Source organism: Benincasa hispida, chromosome 4, assembly GCF_009727055.1.
Source record: "Benincasa hispida cultivar B227 chromosome 4, ASM972705v1, whole genome shotgun sequence".
NCBI lineage: Eukaryota > Viridiplantae > Streptophyta > Magnoliopsida > Cucurbitales > Cucurbitaceae > Benincasa > Benincasa hispida.
The window spans coordinates 54109820-54128761 of NC_052352.1; the positions used below are offsets into that span (position 1 = coordinate 54109820).

The 18942-nt window shown below is 39.7% G+C and overlaps 1 protein-coding gene across 5 annotated transcripts in view; it reads left to right on the plus strand.

Annotated features, from left to right (window-relative positions):
• The window catches only part of LOC120075710 (eIF-2-alpha kinase GCN2), an 89111-nt gene that overhangs the window by 13570 nt on the left and 56599 nt on the right, over positions 1–18942 (plus strand). For all 5 annotated transcript variants that reach the window (XR_005481388.1, XM_039029330.1, XM_039029329.1 and 2 more), the window contains 7 exons: positions 555–659; positions 9479–9880; positions 11854–12006; positions 12215–12301; positions 12370–12456; positions 12551–12659; positions 16937–17054. Coding sequence is in view for 4 of the 5 variants with exons in the window: in XM_039029330.1 (XP_038885258.1) it covers positions 555–659; positions 9479–9880; positions 11854–12006; positions 12215–12301; positions 12370–12456; positions 12551–12659; positions 16937–17054 (1061 nt within the window). In the remaining variant the exon portion in view is untranslated. The remainder of the gene's footprint in view (positions 1–554; positions 660–9478; positions 9881–11853; positions 12007–12214; positions 12302–12369; positions 12457–12550; positions 12660–16936; positions 17055–18942) is intronic.

Genomic DNA, 18942 nt, shown 5'->3' on the forward strand with positions numbered 1-18942 from the left:
CCATATTTCAACATTAATATCTTCATTGTATTTATTTTGTAAAATCCATGGTGGCCACCTACCTGGAAATTAATTTCCTACGAGTTTCCTTGATACTCGAATGCTGTAGGGTTAGGCGGGTAGTTCCATGAGATTAGTCGAGGTGCGTGTAAGTTGACCCGAAAACTCATGGATATAAAAAAAATATTTTGTAATATTTGTTAGTACTTATATTTTGTAATGGGTATTTTTTCTATTTAAGAAACCTTTTATTTTTTTAGGAAATCGATAGGAAATATATTTTTCAACTACATTATATCAATGAAAAATTATGTTTCCTTAAAAAAAAAAAAAAAAAAGAAAAAACGTATCTGGTTCAAAAATAAAAGTTGAAGAATCCGCAAGAGCACAATTGGAGTTTTCATCGCTTCATAACACCATATATTGCTTCATAACGCCATATATTTTAAAAGTTTCGTTTGCTATGGTTGATTGTTAATGGGTAGACTTGAAATTTATGGTTTTCCCCGTCTTTGAATCTTCATACCGAGATAACAATTGTTTGTATTTTCCAGGCAAATTATAACGCTCGAGATGGAAGGATCATGGTTTTCAATTTGGCAGAGGCTGCTCAGGAATTCTTGTCAGAAATAGTAACTATAGGAGAATCAAATGAATCAGTAAGATATGTTCGAATTTCTGTAAGAAAAATGATGTATTCAAATATTTTATTCTTTAAATGATATAATGGAAAGAGTGCAATGCTTGAAAATACAAGATACCAAATACCAAATAAAATAAAGGGGGTGTTTGACCTACAACTTCATAAGTTGGTGTTAAATAACTCAACTTCAATAGTGTTTCCTATTGAAGTTTACACATTTATCGAGGAACTCCATCTTCCTCTCTTTCTCTATTTTGTACATTTATCAGGGAATTTCATCTTACAAATTTGCATTCTAAACACAAACTTCCTAACTCTGACTTCATAACTTGACTCAATGCCTCAAACATCCCCAAAAAGTACTATGTTGGTCAGTACTTTTGAAAGAGGCGATATGCTGATATAGTCTAATTGTTTGAACAATTTTTTAAAAAAGATGCAACACAAGGCCTTACCAAGTGGTCACCCAACTTAGTATTACTCCTGCTCAAGCTATTTTTCCAAGATTGATTCGAAGGCTTAGGGAGAAGGACCAAATGCTCTTGCCTTCTATTCTAGGTTCTTCTTCCACAGTGGAGACTAAGGTAAGTTCAAGTCATTCTTTTACGGAATAAAAATAAAAATTTTGTTCCAATGGCATATCTTGGTTTCCCATTTTTTTTGGAAAACAAGACTTTAATAAAATGAATCGATCTTACAATTGCTAGTCAATCGTGATAGATATACTTAGATTACCGAAATAAACTTTCAATCTCTCTGTTCTTCGTTGTTCATTGTTGAAGTTATAATATGGTAGCCACATATGCCAGTTGGAGGGAATAATTTTGTTAGGTACTTAAGCACTTTGGAGAACCACATCTCAAAAGCCAACTATTCAGATGGGAGAGCCAAGCCATTTTAGTACCACATTGGCCATCCCATTCTAACCGACGTGGGACAAAGGTAGTCCATACTATCTTGGTTCTTAATAATTTCCCACAAATTTTAGGTTTGAAAGAACTTTAGAAGGGAACTAACATACGACATCTGATAACTCTGTAAAAGTGAGCTAATTCTGAATAGAATGATTAGTGAACCGCAAATCCTTCAAATGTATAGTGTGTAAACTAAAAATATTTCTCGATCCTACTAAAACAACCTCAGCCAGTAACCGATGGAAACTGAAATCCGGAAGTGAGTTTTATTCAAAAATTGATCTTTACAAATAATTACAATTTACAGCAAGCTATTTATAACTTGAGTTCTGCCGACTAGCTAAACTAACCCTATAACTGTTATGTGAACAGGAAACAGATCATTAAATGATTTGAGTTTAAAGAGTTGTCCTAAGATACAAACAATGGTTCTTGGTAATACCTAATTACCCTAAAATAAGGACTAACCACCCTAACTACTCAAGAAACATACTAGATACTTATGATTCAAGAAACAACCCAAGATACTATAAGACTCGCATTAGTAACCCAATAAACAGGAGCAAGCGCTGCACTGTTCCTTCATTTGAATGGTTATTTCATATGAATTTGATAGCTTGTAGAAATACAAGCTATTGTAGCCTTTTACTTAGAATCATGAGGGTTGATGAGCAATATATGCGTTGATATTGATAAGAATTCATGTGCAAAAATGAGCTTGTGTCGATCAGTGCTGAAAATTTCCGTTAACCCTATATCATGCGTTATCTTGCGTCAAAATGTCTATTTTTGTAGTTATCACAGGAATTGATTGCATGCGTTGATCCCAGACCATTGTAAAGTTGATCGCATGTGTTGATTTTCATGAAGACAAGTTCATAGCATGGAATGCTGCAACTACAGAGTGATAGCGGTGATAGAGAGTGATCGCAAAGTGGGTGGGATGCGTTGATACTCCAAAAGAAACAATCATGAACACATACCTCGGGAGTGTCAAAGAGATAAGGTCATGATGACATTTCACCTACCACGACATGAATGACAGTGATTCAAAGTGGGATTACCAATGTTGTTGGCATTTGAACTCTATAAATAGAGCCTTGGAGCCCAAATTCAAAGCATCCGAGTCTTTGCCTTAGGCAGATTCTTGTGATCACAGACGAGAGCATGAATAGACAGTCTTTAAGAGTTCTTCATTTCCCACAACCCTTTCCGATTGACGACCGGAGCTTCGTCGGAGATAGAGCTCGAGAGAGACTACTCCACCGCCCATCCATGGCATCATCGGTGTCACAGTCATGCTTGTCCAGGGTCTGTTACCCATGGCCGCATACCCAATCCAACCCCCTTTTATCATGTTTTCATGTTCTATGTATTGTATTAGTTAAGTTAGTTTTGCTTTCCTTGTATTTTTATTGTAAGTGACCGCTTGCCCTTTTGCATATGCAAGGGTGTCAGTTGGCTTTTTGTTTAGAATGCACTATATGGGGATAAGACTAACCATCACTTTCCATACCAGGAGTAGTACGCTATAAAGCTGTTGTTGTTGCTCATTGCTTTCTAGTCTACTACAATCTCTCTCTACTCATATACTCCAAAATGCTTGCGAAACCTTTTTCTCCAAAACCCGTTTTTCTAAAATGTTTTCCCTAAAACGGGGTGGAGGTTGCGAGAGGCACTCGGGTGTGCCATCGACATTCCCTATTCGGATTGGCTGACTTGTTCGTGAGCGGAACAAGTGCCGCACAATCGCTAAGAGAAGCTTCCAAAAAGTGTGATTGTGACAGTTGGTATTAGAGCCAAGTCGGCTCACAGAGGGAAAAATCAGTAAACATGTCGTGACAAAGACTTGAATAAGTCCCATGTGGACAAACTGTAGAGATGGAAGAGCAAAATGCTCTACTTGAGAGAAGTCCCTGATAGTATTCGTTTCTTGTAGACTCGGTTGCAAGAAGTTGCCGAGAAAGCGATGGAATTGATGCGGTAGTTGGCTGCCTAGACGGGGTACCCATTAGAGAGCTGATGATGAGGGTTGGAGACCCTAGAGACAAAGGTGCACGATCCGACAGTTTGAACGTGGGTAGCTCATCGGGCTCTGTTGCCCACATAGAGGAGCGCGTCGAAGAGTTGACGACTTCCCAGAAAGCAATAATTCAGATGGTAACTGATCTGTCTGAAGATTTTTCGATTGGCCCTTGATGTTGTCAGAGTCGAGATTGTGGATGTGAGTGCGAGGGTGGAATCTCACCATCCGAGCTGTAGGGAAACCAGGCCCCACCTGGGGAGCAATGTAAGTGAGTAGGATAAAAATCTCAGAACCAAAACCCTTCTGTAGGGTATGGGAAGCGAAGGCTTTAGAGAACTTTATCTTCGACCTTGAGCAATACTTCAAGGCGACGAACATCGTGACAGAGGAGTCAAAAGTCACACTAGCGACCATGCATCTAGCTGAAGATGCAAAGCTGTGGTGGAGATCACGATTTGCGATACAAGAAGGGCGGTGTACAATAGATACCTGGGATAAGTTGAAACAAGAACTTCGTTCGCAGTTTTTTCCTGAGAATGTCGAGATCTTGGCCCGACAAAAACTCCAAGAGTTGAAACAAACGGCAACATCAGGGATTATGTGAAGCAATTTGCAGGACTCATGTTGGACATACGTGACATGTTCGAGAAAGACAAAGTCTTCTGTTTTGTCGAAGTGCTGAAACCGTGGACTTTGTATGAACAGTGAGTACAAGATCTCCCCTCTGCCTATGCGGCAGCGGAACGGTTATATGACCTTAGCACAGACTCTCAAGACGTGAGGAAACAACCAACTTCCTCAAATGGTGGGAACAAAAATAGTGGTTCCAGCCCTTCCAGACCTGGGGGAGGTGACAAGAACGCTAAGGGGGACCGTAAGTCCTCCCAATCGAGATCAGGGAACAATTGGCGAGGGCTGCCACAACAGTATAACAACTACAATCGTCCAGTGTCTTGTTTCATATATGTAGAGGACCACACAGAGCGGGTGAGTGTCTGAATCGAACTGCTTTCAATGCCTTCCAAGTCACGTTGGCCTCAAGCTCAAAAGACAAGGCTGAAAAAGGCGAACCGAAAATTGAGCCGGCCGCAGAGAGTGAAAACCCTAGGATGGGGGCACTGAAATTCTTATCTGCGCTCCAAAAGAAGATGGGAAAGACGAAAGAGCCGTTGGAAAGAGGACTCATGTATGTGGATGCTTGGGTCAACCAGAGATCAGCCAAGAGCACCATGGTTGACTATGGGGCAACCCATAATTTCATGACTGAAACAGAAGCCGTTGCCTGAACTTAACCTAGGAAAGAGACGCTGGGAAGATGAAAGCTGTGAACTCTGCGGCCCTGCCCATTACGAGGGTAGCGAAGAGAACGCTAGTGAAGTTAGGGGACTGGAAAGGCCTTGCTGACTTCGTAATTGTCAAGATGGACGACTTTGACGTAGTGTTGGGGATGGAATTTCTACTCGAACACAAAGTTATACCCTGTCTCTTATACACATCTAGATGTGTATAAGAGACAGACTTTATACCGATGCCCATCGCCAAATGCTTAATGATTGCAGGATCTACACCCACCATGGTTCAAGCGAGTATCAAACAGCCGAACGGGCTAAGAATGATCTCAACCCTCCAACTGAAAAGAGGCCTTGCCCACGATGAACCCACGTTCATGGCCATTCCGATTGAATCTGTCGAGACCGCAGAAGAAGAAGTCCCCCGAGACATTCTATATGTCTTGGAAGAGTATCGTGATGTCATGCTCGATAGTTTGCCCAAGTCCTTGCTTCCACGAAGGGGGATCGATCATGAAATCGAGCTGCTACCAGGGGCGCAGCCACCCGCCAAGAATGCATATCGTATGGCCCTGCCAGAGTTGGCCGAACTCCGAAAGTAGTTAGATGAGCTGATAGATGCAGGGTTTATTAGACCAGCAAAGGCCCCCCATGGAGCCCCAGTGTTGTTTCAAAAGAAGAAGGACGGAAGCCTTCGGCTATGCATCGACTATCGGGCTTTGAACAAGCTCATAGTTCGTAATAAGTACCCCCTTCCTATCATCACGGACTTATTTGATCAGTTCCACGGTGCTAGATACTTTTCAAAATTGGACCTACGGTCGGGGTACTATCAGGTTCAAATTGCTGAAGGAGACGAACCCAAGATGACCTGCGTTACGAGGTATGGAGCCTTCAAATTTCTTGTGATGCCCTTTGGCCTCACCAATGCTCCGACAACCTTCTGTTCTCTGATAAATCAGGTGTTTCACGAATACCTCGACAAATTTTTCGTAGTATATCTGGATGATATCGTGGTCTATAGTGCCTCGATGGAAGACCACCGGTACCATCTCTAACTAGTCTTCGAAAAACTGAGAAAAAAACCAGCTATACATAAAGAGAGAGAAGTACTCCTTTGCTTAAGAGCGCATAAATTTCCTCGACCACGTGATTGAATGTGGTCGGATTGATATGGAAGAGGGTAAGGTGTCTGCTATTAGAGATTGGAAGGTGCCGACATCCGTGACAGAATTACGATCCTTCCTCGGACTAGCCAACTACTATAGGCGGTTCGTAGAAGGATTCTCCAGACGAGTAGGACCATTGATTGAGCTGTTGAAGAAAGATAATCATTGTTGTTGGACTCCCGAACGTCAAGCCGCCTTCGAGGGCTTGAAGAAAGTGATGATCGAAGGACCGGTCCTCAGAATTGCCGACGTGACCAAACCTTTTGAAGTCGAGACTGATGCTTCTGACTTTGCGTTGGGTGGTGTTCTCCTTCAAGACAGACACCCCATCGCATATGAGAGTAGGAAATTGAATGATGCAGAACGGAGGTATGCGGCCTCTGAGAACGAGATGTTGGCAGTAGTTCACTGCTTGAGGGCCTGGAGACAGTATCTCTTAGGGGCCAAATTCGTAGTCAAGACAGACAACAGCTCCATTTGCCACTTTTTCAACCAGCCAAAGTTATTGTCGAAGCAGACACGATGGCAGGAGTGTTTAGCAGAGTTTGATTTCCAATTTGAGCATAGACCGGGGAAATGTAATCAAGGGGCCGATGCCCTTAGCCGGAAGAGTGAGCATGGGGCCCTATGCATGTTCGCGCACCTGAAAGCAAGTATGTTGAATGGAACAGTACGCGAAACTGTTAAGACACACTTGGCAAATGACACATCGGCGCAGGCCATTATGCAGTTGGCCAAAGAGGGAAAGACACGCCAATTTTGGGTGGAAGACGACCTACTGTACATTAAGGGCAATCGCCCCTACATTCTTCGATCTGGGGAGCTACGAAGATCGCTGGTGAAAGAGTGTCACGACACACCATGGATAGGACATAACGGTTGGCAGAGAACTTATGCCCTCTTAAAACAAGGTTACTATTGGCCGAGCCTTCAAAACGACGTCATGCAATTTACTAAGACTTGCCTTGTCTGCCAACAAGATCAAGTCGAAAGGGCGAAATTAGCGGGTCTGTTGGAGCCCCTACCTGTGCCCTTTAGACCCTGGGAGAGAGTGTCCCTCGACTTCATCACCCATTTGCCCAAGGTTGGAGAGTTTGAATTGATCCTTGTTATCATCGATCGGTTCTCAAAATACACAACATTTATCCCAACGCCGAAGATGTGTACAACTGTGATGATTGCCCAATTGTTCTTCAAACACATCATGAAATTATGAGGTGTCCCTGCGAGCATCGTTAGTGATCGGGACGGGAGATTCATTGGGACCTTTTGGACAGAATTGTTTAAGATATTGGGATCTACGCTGAACATTTCCTCTAGCTACCATTCCCAGACAGACGGCCAGACGGAATGCTTTAATAGCATGCTCGAGGAATATCTACTTCACTTTATCGACGCTAGACAGAAGAACTGGGTCCAGTTGTTAGATGTTGCTCAGTTCAGCTTTAACAATCAGCAAAGCTCCATAACTGGAAAGACGCCCTTCGAGATAGTATGCGGTAGACAGCCACTCATGCCACATTTGGTGGACCATTTCTATGGGGGCAAAAGCCCTCAGGCGCATAACTTCACCAAGGAGTGGAGTCAAACCTCTAAGATAGCTCGCGCCTGTCTAGAAAAAGCATCAAGGAGGATGAAGTTGGCTAATAAGAAGCGTAGGCCCCTCGAGTTCCAAGCTGGTGACAAAGTGTTGATTAAGCTGCGAATAGATAAGTTCCGTTTCCGAGGCCAGAGAGACCAACGTCTAGTACGAAAATACGAAGGACCAGTGGAAGTGATTGAGAAGGTTGGGAAAACCTCGTATAGGGTTCAACTACCCTCATGGATGAAGATCCATTCTGTCATCCATGTGAGTATTCTGAAGCCCTATCACCCCGATCCTGATGACGAGCAACGGAATATGTTGATGTGCCCACCTGTCACGATGAAGAATTCAGCTGAAAAGGAAGTCGCACAAATTATGGATAGACGTACTCGCTGTATTGGAAGACCAAGACGAGAACTGACAGAGTTCTTGGTAAAGTGGAAGGACCTCCTCGACGAAGAAATCAGTTGGGAGTGCGCAGAAGTCTTGAAGAATGCAGCTCCAGCGATCATCGAGTTCGAGCAGGGTCGGTTGACAGGGACGTCAACCAATTAAGTGGGGGGATAATGTCACGGTCATGCTTATCCAGGGCCTGTTGCCCATGGCCGCATGCCCAATCCAACCCCCTTTTATCATGTTTTCATGTCATGTATTGTATTAGTTAAGTTTTCCTTGTATTTTTGTTGTAAGTGACCACTCGCCCTTTTGCATATGCAAGAGTGTCAGTTGGCTTTTTGTTCAGAATGCACTATATGGGGATAAGACTAACCATCACTTCCTCATACCAGGAGTAGTATGCTCTAAAGCCGTTGTTGTTGCTCATTGCTTTCTAGTCTACTACATTTTTTCTCTCTCTACTCATATACTAAAAAATGCTTACGAAAACCTTCTTCTCCAAACCCGTTTTCTAAAACCATTTCCCTAAAACGGGGGTGGAGGTTGCGAGAGGCACTCGGTGTGCCATCGGTGTTCCGTATTTAGATTGGTTGACTTGTTCGTGAGCGGAAACAAGTGCCGCACAATCGCTAAGAGAAGCTTCCGAAAGTGCGATTGTGACAACTGATAGCCTTGACATACATCTGATGGAAGCAAGAGATTGCCTACATCTAGCCCACCACCTCTCTTCTTACTTCTATATTGTATTACATCTTGGCTTAAGACATTAATACATTTTGTAATCAATGTATCTCTCTATTTCCTTCAACACTATTTCCATCCTCTTCTACTTTATCATCTTTTACTTTCATCGCAATGAGTTAAGTGTAGATTGCAAGAGTTATCGCATACTCAATCATGCGGTATAGAGATATGGCAAATGTAACAAACCACCGAGAGGTGTGTGTTACGCGAGTATAGTGAGTTAATCCTCTTTGCTTAGTGCGAGACTATCGCAATGCTTGTTTAGGAGCTAAGTAGCTATAACCAATTGCCTGAGAGGTAAGTAGTGGAACTCGCTAAGTAAAGTGAGTAGTGTTTCTAGAGATAGGAATAATCTTATGTTCAACTCAACCATGCGTTATAGAGATATAAGCATGCGGCTAACCATCGAGAGGTGTGCGATGCGTGGCGAGCTAGGATTACCCCTTGCGACCAAACTTAATGACTTGGTGAAATTTTCCCTCAACTCTACTTCTCCATACACCTTTAGATTATCATGTGATCATCGCATATATCATTGCCGCATATTCTTCTTATCAATGCATGATCAGTGCATGACCATCGACACATTAAATCGTTAACAAAACAAGAAGCATTTTCCTCTGCAATCAGAATTCAAGTGCATTTTCTTTAACTTAATTTTTTCTTATTTCTTTTATGTCTGCTGATCGTGATTTTCTACTTACTGTGCAAGGTTGGCTGTTCTCATACTGCTGGCAGTTCTCTATTGCTTCCAGACAAGATAACTTCAAATGAGAAGAAAGGACCTTATGTTCATGGCTATATAGACCTCTTCAGTGGTTCTGGGGAGTTGTGGAGCTGGACCTATGACATGGACGAGAAACTCAACTCCCAAGGACAACCTCTTGTAGCAGATAGCTTGAAACTAGGAACAGCTCAAGAAAAGAAGCTTGATAAAGTTCAAAATTTATTGGCTCGGCAAAATTCAAAGCGAGGTGAATTATTGTTTCCATCGTCTAACCTAGGTACCCTCGAGGAAGAAACTGAAGATGACAGTCGGAGCATAAGTTCTTCTAATTCAAGAAGATCATTAATCGTACAGAGGGATGAAGATGGTATTGAACGTGAGAAGCAGGTAAGCATTGTTGGACGTGGTTTACCATTACTTGATGTTGGTTGTATGGCATGTTAAAATTGTATACTTTACCATTGTCTGACAAAATTTTATTTTGTCTTTATTAATTATTATATATTTCAACTTGTTAATGGCATTGTTATGCTGGATTAACCACTTCACTAATATTGAGATTATGTTTGACATTACGTGGTTTTTTTTTTTTTTTTTTTTTCAAAAAGGATACGAAAACTTTTCATTAAAATGATGATTGAGCTGACATTATGTTGGTGAAAGCTTTTGCTTCTTAGACGGAAAAAGTAGACAATTTTTGTATTATAGATCTGCCTACAGATTTTGGAAAGGAGAACTCCTGACCATTTGAGATTGCTATAATGTGATCTTGAGGGTTTGTCATTTAAGTGAGGTGGCATGTGGTGTGTATGACCACTTGAATATATGCATTTATCAATATTATTATTATGATTATGCTTTTATTTATTTATATTTCAATTATATTTAATTTAAAAAAATAAGAAGCAACAATTTCATCTGTTCCTGAGGTATAAAATGAATGAGGGAAGACGTCAATCCACTCAAAGCTCAAGAAGTTAATCAGAAAAAAATCCAAATTGGCATTTATGCATAAGTATTGTAATTATAATAAGAATACAACCAATTCAAAAAAATTACAATGATAATACAAAAAATGAAACTTATGATAGAGTGGCGACACTGCTAATTTTCCATAATCTATATTTTTATACTTGTCTTAGACGCATACAGTTCCATTGTCATTCCAATCATATTTCTACAAGGATGATTTTATCGCGCGACACTTGATTATGTTAAACTTGTATTTTGAGGGGTGCCAACATAGACAATCGAGTATGTGGATTGAGAATTTTTGGATAGGGTCCTCGCTAAAAGGGATTTTGGTGTTAAGTGGAGATCTTTGATTTGAAGTTATATCAAGTTAGGGAAGCTGTCCATTCTAGTTAATTGTAAATCGAGGGGTAAGATTTGTGCCTCCAGATGTACCAGACGAGATGATCCACTCTCCCCTTTTAGACCTCTTGATTGTAGACAACCTGAGCATAATTATCTCGAAAGGGGCGGAGGGCAACATTATTGAGTGTTTTTAGGTATCGTAGAACAAAGTGGGCATTGCCTTGTTCACATTTAGTTTGCTAATTACATGATTTTCTTCTGCTCTGGAAGAGAGGAGCCCTTTCTTAATTTTTTTTTGAAAAGGAAACGGTTCATTATTTTAATATATAGAGAAGAGCTAAGGCTCATAGTACAAGAGTGTTATACAATGAGCAAAACGGAAATACTAGTGCTTTTAATAGGATCTTAATTTGAACCATCTTTTATCGTTTTTCTCCTCCGGAAGAGAGAAGCCCTCTAGCAAAGAGAACAAACACCAAGGACAAAAGCAAAGTGGAAGCATGAAGGACCAAAGTCAACACAGAAGACCACACTCTAAAAACCGAACCAAAGACAACACCTGAGAACTAAAAGCCTTGGACAAAGAAAAAAAGGGGAAAAAAACTCAAATGATTTTCACTCCAACCAAAAGAACAAACACCAAGGAGGAAAGCATAACTGATCCACAAAACATCAAGGCATCAAGCAGGAACAATTGAACTCAAACTGCAAACGTAATAGAGAAATCAAACATCAACAATGAATACCTTGGGAATTGATGGGAGGAATTTCACTCACCTCGAGACTACAAGCTTCAATAAAAGAAGTAAATTTCCTAGGCATTTATGAAGGAAGAGAATGCGAGTAAGATATAGAAGCCCTGTTATGAAAATAAAAAATAGCCTTATAATAGATAAATAATTGACTTCTCATACACACTCTTTTTGGTTGTTGCACATTTTTGGTTGTTGATATATGGTTGATAGTTATTTTATGTACATTGACTGCTCAGTCGTTGAGCAAATGCTATATTGTCTACTTCAAAGAAGTTTTTGTTCCTGCAGCATGAAGTCCTTATACCCGGACAAGATTCTATTCTCACATCCAATGTTGCTGAAGGTGATGATCATGGATCTGAAAGTGAGCCTTCAGAGTGGTCTTTTGCTTCCTTGAATAATGAACAAGAGTCCCAGACTATTGATAGGGATATAATGATGGTAATTCTTTTGTCACATTCTATTTTGTTTTGTTTGTATAACCTATAATTTTTTTTTTTTTTTTTTTTTTTTTGTGTCTATACCCTATAAGGTTTTTTGTTTTGTTTTTTTTTTTTTTTTTTTTTTGTCTATACCCTATAAGTTTCTTTTTTTAAAAAAATCTTATCCCATTTGGCAACGGGTTTTATTTATTTATTTTTATCACTAGGTTCATCTGCTCCATCTTGCATGTGCTCCTAAAGGACCATTGGCTGATGCTCTGCCAAAATTGGCATCTGAACTTTACAATTTGGGGGTATGTTCAATAATTATTCCTTAGCCAGGTCCTTTCCCAATCCTCATCTTTATCTATTTGATTGTCAGGTCCTGTCAAAAGTGGCTCTGGATTTAGCTTCTAAACCATCTTCCACGTTTCATAAAAAATTTAAGACTGCTTTCCAGGAACAGATGGTACTTTGAAATTCTTTCTATTTAAATTACCTTCGTACGTTTGCCACTCTATTCTTTCTCGTAAATCGACTCACATTTTTTTTTTCTTATCTAGAATGCTACTAGTTTCTCCCAGTTTTGGAATCCTTCTGATTTTGGTGGCTCAGCATCTTCTCAACTGAGTTCTCGGTATCTTAACGATTTTGAGGAGCTAAAGCCCCTTGGTAATGTGTTCTGGCATTTTACGTGCATGTGTTTAATGTTCAATTTGTAATAATGTTGATGTCTCTCTCTCTCTATACTATATATGAATTTGACAAGAGACTACATAATTAGAGAATTCTTTTGTAGTCTCATTGGATGGGTCTCCTCTTCTATGTGATTCCATTTTGGCAATGAAATTCATTTCTTATCCAAAAAGTTAAAAAAAAGAAGAAAGAGACGTGCGAAGATTCATTCAAAAGAGGCAAACCATGTACTCCCCCACCCACCCACACACACACAATGTTACAAAAATACCCATTTTATTTTTTAATTTAATTTTCATAACAAGAAATGAAACTTTTCATTGAATAAATGAAATGAGACTAATAAGGAAGGTGGAGTAATTATGAAAAATCTTGTGTAGGCTACTCCAATGGAAGGCCGTGAACTTTGCAAGGTCAAAAAATAATCAAAAGAACTAGACATTACCCGGTCTTCATACTCATAGATCGTTTTTTGATAACTGAAAGCATCCAACAGAAATTTGCCTATGCTACATCCAAGAGATTGGAGAGACCGACATCCGACCACTACCCTATCTTGCTATCCCTTGGTGTTGACAAATGGGGTCCCACCCCTTTCCCCTTTGAAGATATGTGGCTATTGCACAAAGATTCCAGAGACCTTGTTGATTATTGGTGGAAGAACACTCCTTTGCTTGGGGGACCGGGACATAGCTTTATTGTTAATTGAAGGGCCTTAAAGAAATCCTCAAAGCTTGAAACAAAGAAACCTTTGGTTGTGTTCACATGCAAAAAAATTAGATTATAGCGGAAATTTCTTTTTTTGATGGTATGGAGAAGTCATCTGATATTCCCACCATCCATAGAATACAAAAGAATAGTCTCAAAGCATAGCTTCTCTTGGTGGTGGCTAAGGAGGAGATTCTTTGGAGACAAAAGTGCAAAGCCATTTGGCTTATCGAAGGCGACCAAAACACCTGTTTTCTCCACCGTTTCTTGGCCACAAAGAGAAGGTAAAACACCATTCTTGAAATTATCTCCACAGCCGGTGTGAGCCTTCATATTGAAATCGATATAGTTGAGGAATTTCTGGACTTCTTTTCCAGATTGTACACCAAAAAGAACAACCTCATGGTATTAGCTACCTGTAGCTACCCTTCTCTCACAATGGAACAATCTTCACAGCTTGAATCTCCCTTTAATGAACAGGAAATTTGGGGGGCTGTTTATGCTCTTGGTACTAATAAATCCCTGGACCCCAATGGATACACTGTAGAATTCTATAAAAAATCTTGGCACATCCTTAAGCCCGACATATTGGGGGTGTTTCAGGATTTTTTTAAGAAAGGTATCGTCAATGCCAATCTTAACGGGACTTACATTTTCCTCGTCTCCAAGCGTGCTGATGCTAAAAAAGTTGGTGATTTTAGGCCTATTAGTCTGACTATCGGTATTTGAGGTTTTGGCTAGAGTCCTCTCTGATAGACTAAAGAAGGTCCTCCCTACCTTGATTTCAGAACACCAGTCGGCCTTTGTTGAGGGGTGTCAAATATTGGATGCCTCACTTATTGCCAACGAACTTATTGATGAGTGGACCAGAAAAGGTTAGGAGGGCATTGTGATTAAATTAGATATTGAAAAGGCTTTTGACACGATCGATTGGGGCTTCCTTGACACCAATTTGCAAGCTAGAGGTTTCGGATGCTTTTGGAGAAAATGGATTTTGGGTTGTATCTCATCCGCAAATTATTCCATCATTACCAACGGACGTCCTAGGGGAAAAATTCATGCTTCTAGGGGCATTAGGCAAGGGGATCCACTATCTTCTTTCCTCTTTAATATCATTATTGATACCCTTTGTCGTTTGTCATCTGAAGCTGAATTGAATAGAAAGATTCAAGATTTTGCTCTCGGAAATAATGAGCTATCTATCTCCCATCTTCAATTTGTAGACGACACCATCTTATTCTCCACCTACAACCCAGAATAGATCAATAATTTGTTTTGATGTTATTGATACTTTCTAGAGTCTTTCCAGCCCTGCTCTGGCCTATCCATCAATCACCAAAAATCTGAAATTGTTGGCATCAATCTTAGCCCCACTCAGCTTCAGGACACTGTGGGTTTATACGGTTGCAAGGTCGGATCATGGCCTAACACCTATCTCGGGCTGCCTCTACATGGCAAGCGCAAGCCCAAAACTCTCTCTTTTTGGGCCCCTGTGATTGAGAAAATTGAGCAAAGAATTAAAGCATGGTCTTCATCATACATTTCCCGGGGGAGGTTAACTCTTATTCCAACCTCAATGAGCAACCTTTCCATTTATTACCTATTTGTAAAGTGGCAAATATTATTGAAAAATATTTCGAGATTTTTTATGGAAAGAAAAGGAAGATGGATCGAACTTACATCTTGTTGGTTGGAAGAAAGTTACATCCCCACAATCTATAGGTGGCTTGGGGATCACCAACCTCAAGCTGAGAAATGAAGGGCTCCTAGCAAAATGGATTTGGTGTTTTAGGGTGGAAAGATTTGCTTTATGGCGAAGAATGAACATGGCTAAATTCGGAACTTCCCTGTGTGGTAACAAAGTTGGTAATAGATCCATATCTACTACCAAAGGTCCTTGGAAAGCATTGCACTATCTCCAACCTCTTGTGGATCAACATGTTACTGCCATTTTAGGCAGTGGGAACTCCATCTCATTCTGGATTGATGCATGGGTTAACAATAGCATGTTGCACACATCTTTTCCGAATCTATACGCTTTGTCTCTTGCAAAAGATGCTATGGTCACTTAATTGTGAATCATGGCGAATGAGGGATGGAACCTCTGGGAGCTTTCACACAGGGCTGTCCTCACACTTGAGAAGCATCAACGTCATAACCCTTCTTACGATGTCTCCCAACTGGTGCTATCTTTGCAAAAAAGACAATGATTCCCAAAGCCATTTATTTATGTTTTGTGCTTTCTCAAGGACCTTTCAAAACCACGATCTTCTTGCTTTTAATTGGCATATGGTCTTTCCTCCGGACATCAACCTATTCGTCTCCCTTGTTATTGATGATCATCCTTTCAAAGGGAGAAAAGGTTTCCTTTGGAAAAATATTATTAGAGCTTTCCTCTGATTGGTCTGGCTTGAACAGAACAATTGCCTCTTCAACAACCAAATCCAACATTTCGACCTCTTCTTTGATCATGTGATTAGCATTATTATCTCTTGGTGTAAATTATCTAAGCAATTCAATTGTTATAGTTTCGATACTCTTTTGACTAACTGGAGATGTCTTTTGTAACACCTTTGATTTTGGGTTTCTTTCCCCTCTTTTGTAATTTCATTCATCAATGAAATTGTCTCTTTAAAAAAAAAAAAAATCAAAAGAATTGTACTTTCTGACATGATTCTGGAATTTCTTTCCTTGGCCACAACATAACCCTCGACACATTTAATCACAATACCCTTTGTCTTTTAGACTCCACGCTTTAAAAAATTCCACCAACCAAGCTTCTATAAACAACAGCTTACTACACTGCTAGCCGTACAAATTGCCAAAGAAGTCCCACGCTGATGTAGCCTATGGGATAAAGGATTTTATTTTTGTTAGCCACCTCTTTTGTTGAGTCTATGCCAAATTTGCTCTTTATCAGCTTTCTCCAGAGGGCATTTCAGTTTTTTCAATTTTCTACAGCCATTTAATTAATGGAGAAAAGTTCTTTTATATATCCTTTTATGTTCTGTGATATTTGGAATAGTTTTCATGGTTTGTGTTCTCTTATCTGTCCTTTATGTTCTGTGATATTTGTTATGTTTTTTTCTCTTCTTTTTGCTCCTTTTAGAGTTTTAAAGAAAAGAAGGAAATAAAAAAGAGCATATAACTGACGTGTTAACTGAAAGACTTCTAAAGTTACAGTTTTACAAACTGATCAACAAGTTAGTCATGGACGATATCTTCAAGCCGACATGAGGAGAATGTTGACTATTTCCATTTTTAAATAGTATTTTCTTTTATTTGTTGTATAATATTTGCTAGAAGTTTTGTTTTGTTTTTTTTATCCCTTCTATTTAAGTAACCTAATTTTCTTATTGTGAATAAGTCCGAAATTACTATTCCCAATAATTCTAGAGTAAAGTTTTTGATCTCTGTTTTGAGGTTTTGTTGATTTTTGGTGGATGAAACTTTTTTTCTGTGGTGATTCACTCTTCCCTTTTTCTTGTGCTCTCTTTCAGTCCAGTGTGATATTTTTCTCTTAATGGCTCTATTCTGAGTTATAGGTCATGGTGGTTTTGGACATGTGGTATTATGCAAGAACAAATTAGATGGACGACATTATGCTGTGAAAAAAATTCGCCTAAAGGACAAAATTTTGCCCATCAATGACCGCATCTTAAGGTATAATTATTTCAAAATATACAATCATGATGGTTTATAAATAGGGGCTTTCTTTTTTCTCATGAGGACCCACCTCTAATGGGGTGGAGAATCCTCATTTAGGCGAGGGACAAGTGAGGGAATGTGGAGAAAAAAAAATCTCTGTGAGCTAATTGGAAACGGGGACGAGGAATATATTCCTTGTCACTGCCCCTACCCCGGTCTGTTTGGCTTTTCTTTAGTTTATTTTTACTTCTACTACTACTATTATAATATAATTAAATAATTTTTAAATTTTGAGATTTATTGGTTAATAACTTAGATTACTTGGTTAAACATTTGAAATATATATAAATATTTATATGGATAATTAGGTAACTCGATAGGTAATACTATCTTGTTTCTATTTGAAAGTTAAAGAAATTTCTCTTTAAAGTAGGAAATTAACCATAGACTCGTTAAAAAAGTAAGATGGCTTTTCGACTTCTCTTATTTCTCCCAGATTGATGATTGAGGTCTATGGCTTTTCAACTTCCCTTATTTCTCCCAGATTGAAGATTGAAGTCTGTGGCTTTTGGATTTCATTCAACTTTTCTACTTTTGCACTTTGGCTTTGTGAGAACTTAGGCTTAGATTTAATTGACAATAGGAAAGACCAATTGGATAAATCAATTACATCAAATTGGGATGAGGCATCTTCATCCTTTAGAGCATCTTGTACCCGAATTAGGTCTATTGGATTGGAGAAGTCTTTAAGCAAGACTTTAGTGGGTAGTTTTGAAGGCTGATGACAATAAGCAATATCACCAAAGTGTAAGTAAAAACTTCCACGAATATCATCCTTAACTTCAATGGTGGCTGGCATAAATCCACATAAATTCCTCCTGACTTGAATTTTTGCTTCTAAACAGTTGATGAGATTAAGAGTTTATGAAGCAATAGCAATTAATCCACCAAAATAGGCCCCAATTGCCTCAAAAGTTTTCCTACACCAATAATCTAAGGGAAGGTTTTTGATTGTTATCCAACTCCCATAACCTTGCATTACTGAGGGCCTTCCATGACTGTTTGAATTCTATTTTTCCATATGAAGATGAAAAGGGCCGAACTTAGTCCATTTACCCTTAATTGGCACTTTTTCGTTGAGGTTTCCTTGGCTTAGTTTGATGAGGGCTTTGTCTGCAAACAGAGGATTGATGATGACATTGGTGCCTAGACACTTGCTTAGTTCTACTGCAATCTCCTTCCACCCATTTGATGCCATTAATCTTGAGATAATCCAGAGGTTACTAAAATTCTCAGGCAAGACATCATCATTCTTCTTTAACCAGACAGCAGGGATGCTCTGTTTCTTCACATGTGGAGTAGGGAAGGATGGGAGGGCAGAGTTCTCACAGGGAGGTGGAGCAGGGCTGGTACAACTGGCTAGACTAAGCTTAGTTGAGGGAGGAGATGAAGAAGAACTAACCTGAAGAACAGGGGATTTTTTGAAGTGTTGGATGCAGCTATCGATCATCTCCTTGAAGTCTTGCTGGCCTGCTTTTTCGTTGCCAAACGGGATGTGGATGTTCCTTCTTCCTCCTGTGATTGGCCATACAGCATATTCAATAAACCAACTCTCCTTTGCACGAAATTTGGCCAGCCTCATGAAGCTTTGATCAACTCTTTCCTTTAGAAGGAAAAACTCAAAGGTGGAACCATACAATAGTCTGCGAAAGCTCTCAAGAAGCCAATTAGCTGAAGTTAGGGAGAGAAGAATGGACTATCCTTTTTTTATGTCTTTTAAAAGGGAGTTCGATTCTTCTTGCTCCATATGGAAGGCGTGGTCAAGGATACGGCAAGAGAGCAAAGCCATGGCTGGAAGTAGGGCAAAAACAGAGTGAGGGAGGGATGATGGAAGCCGAAGGAA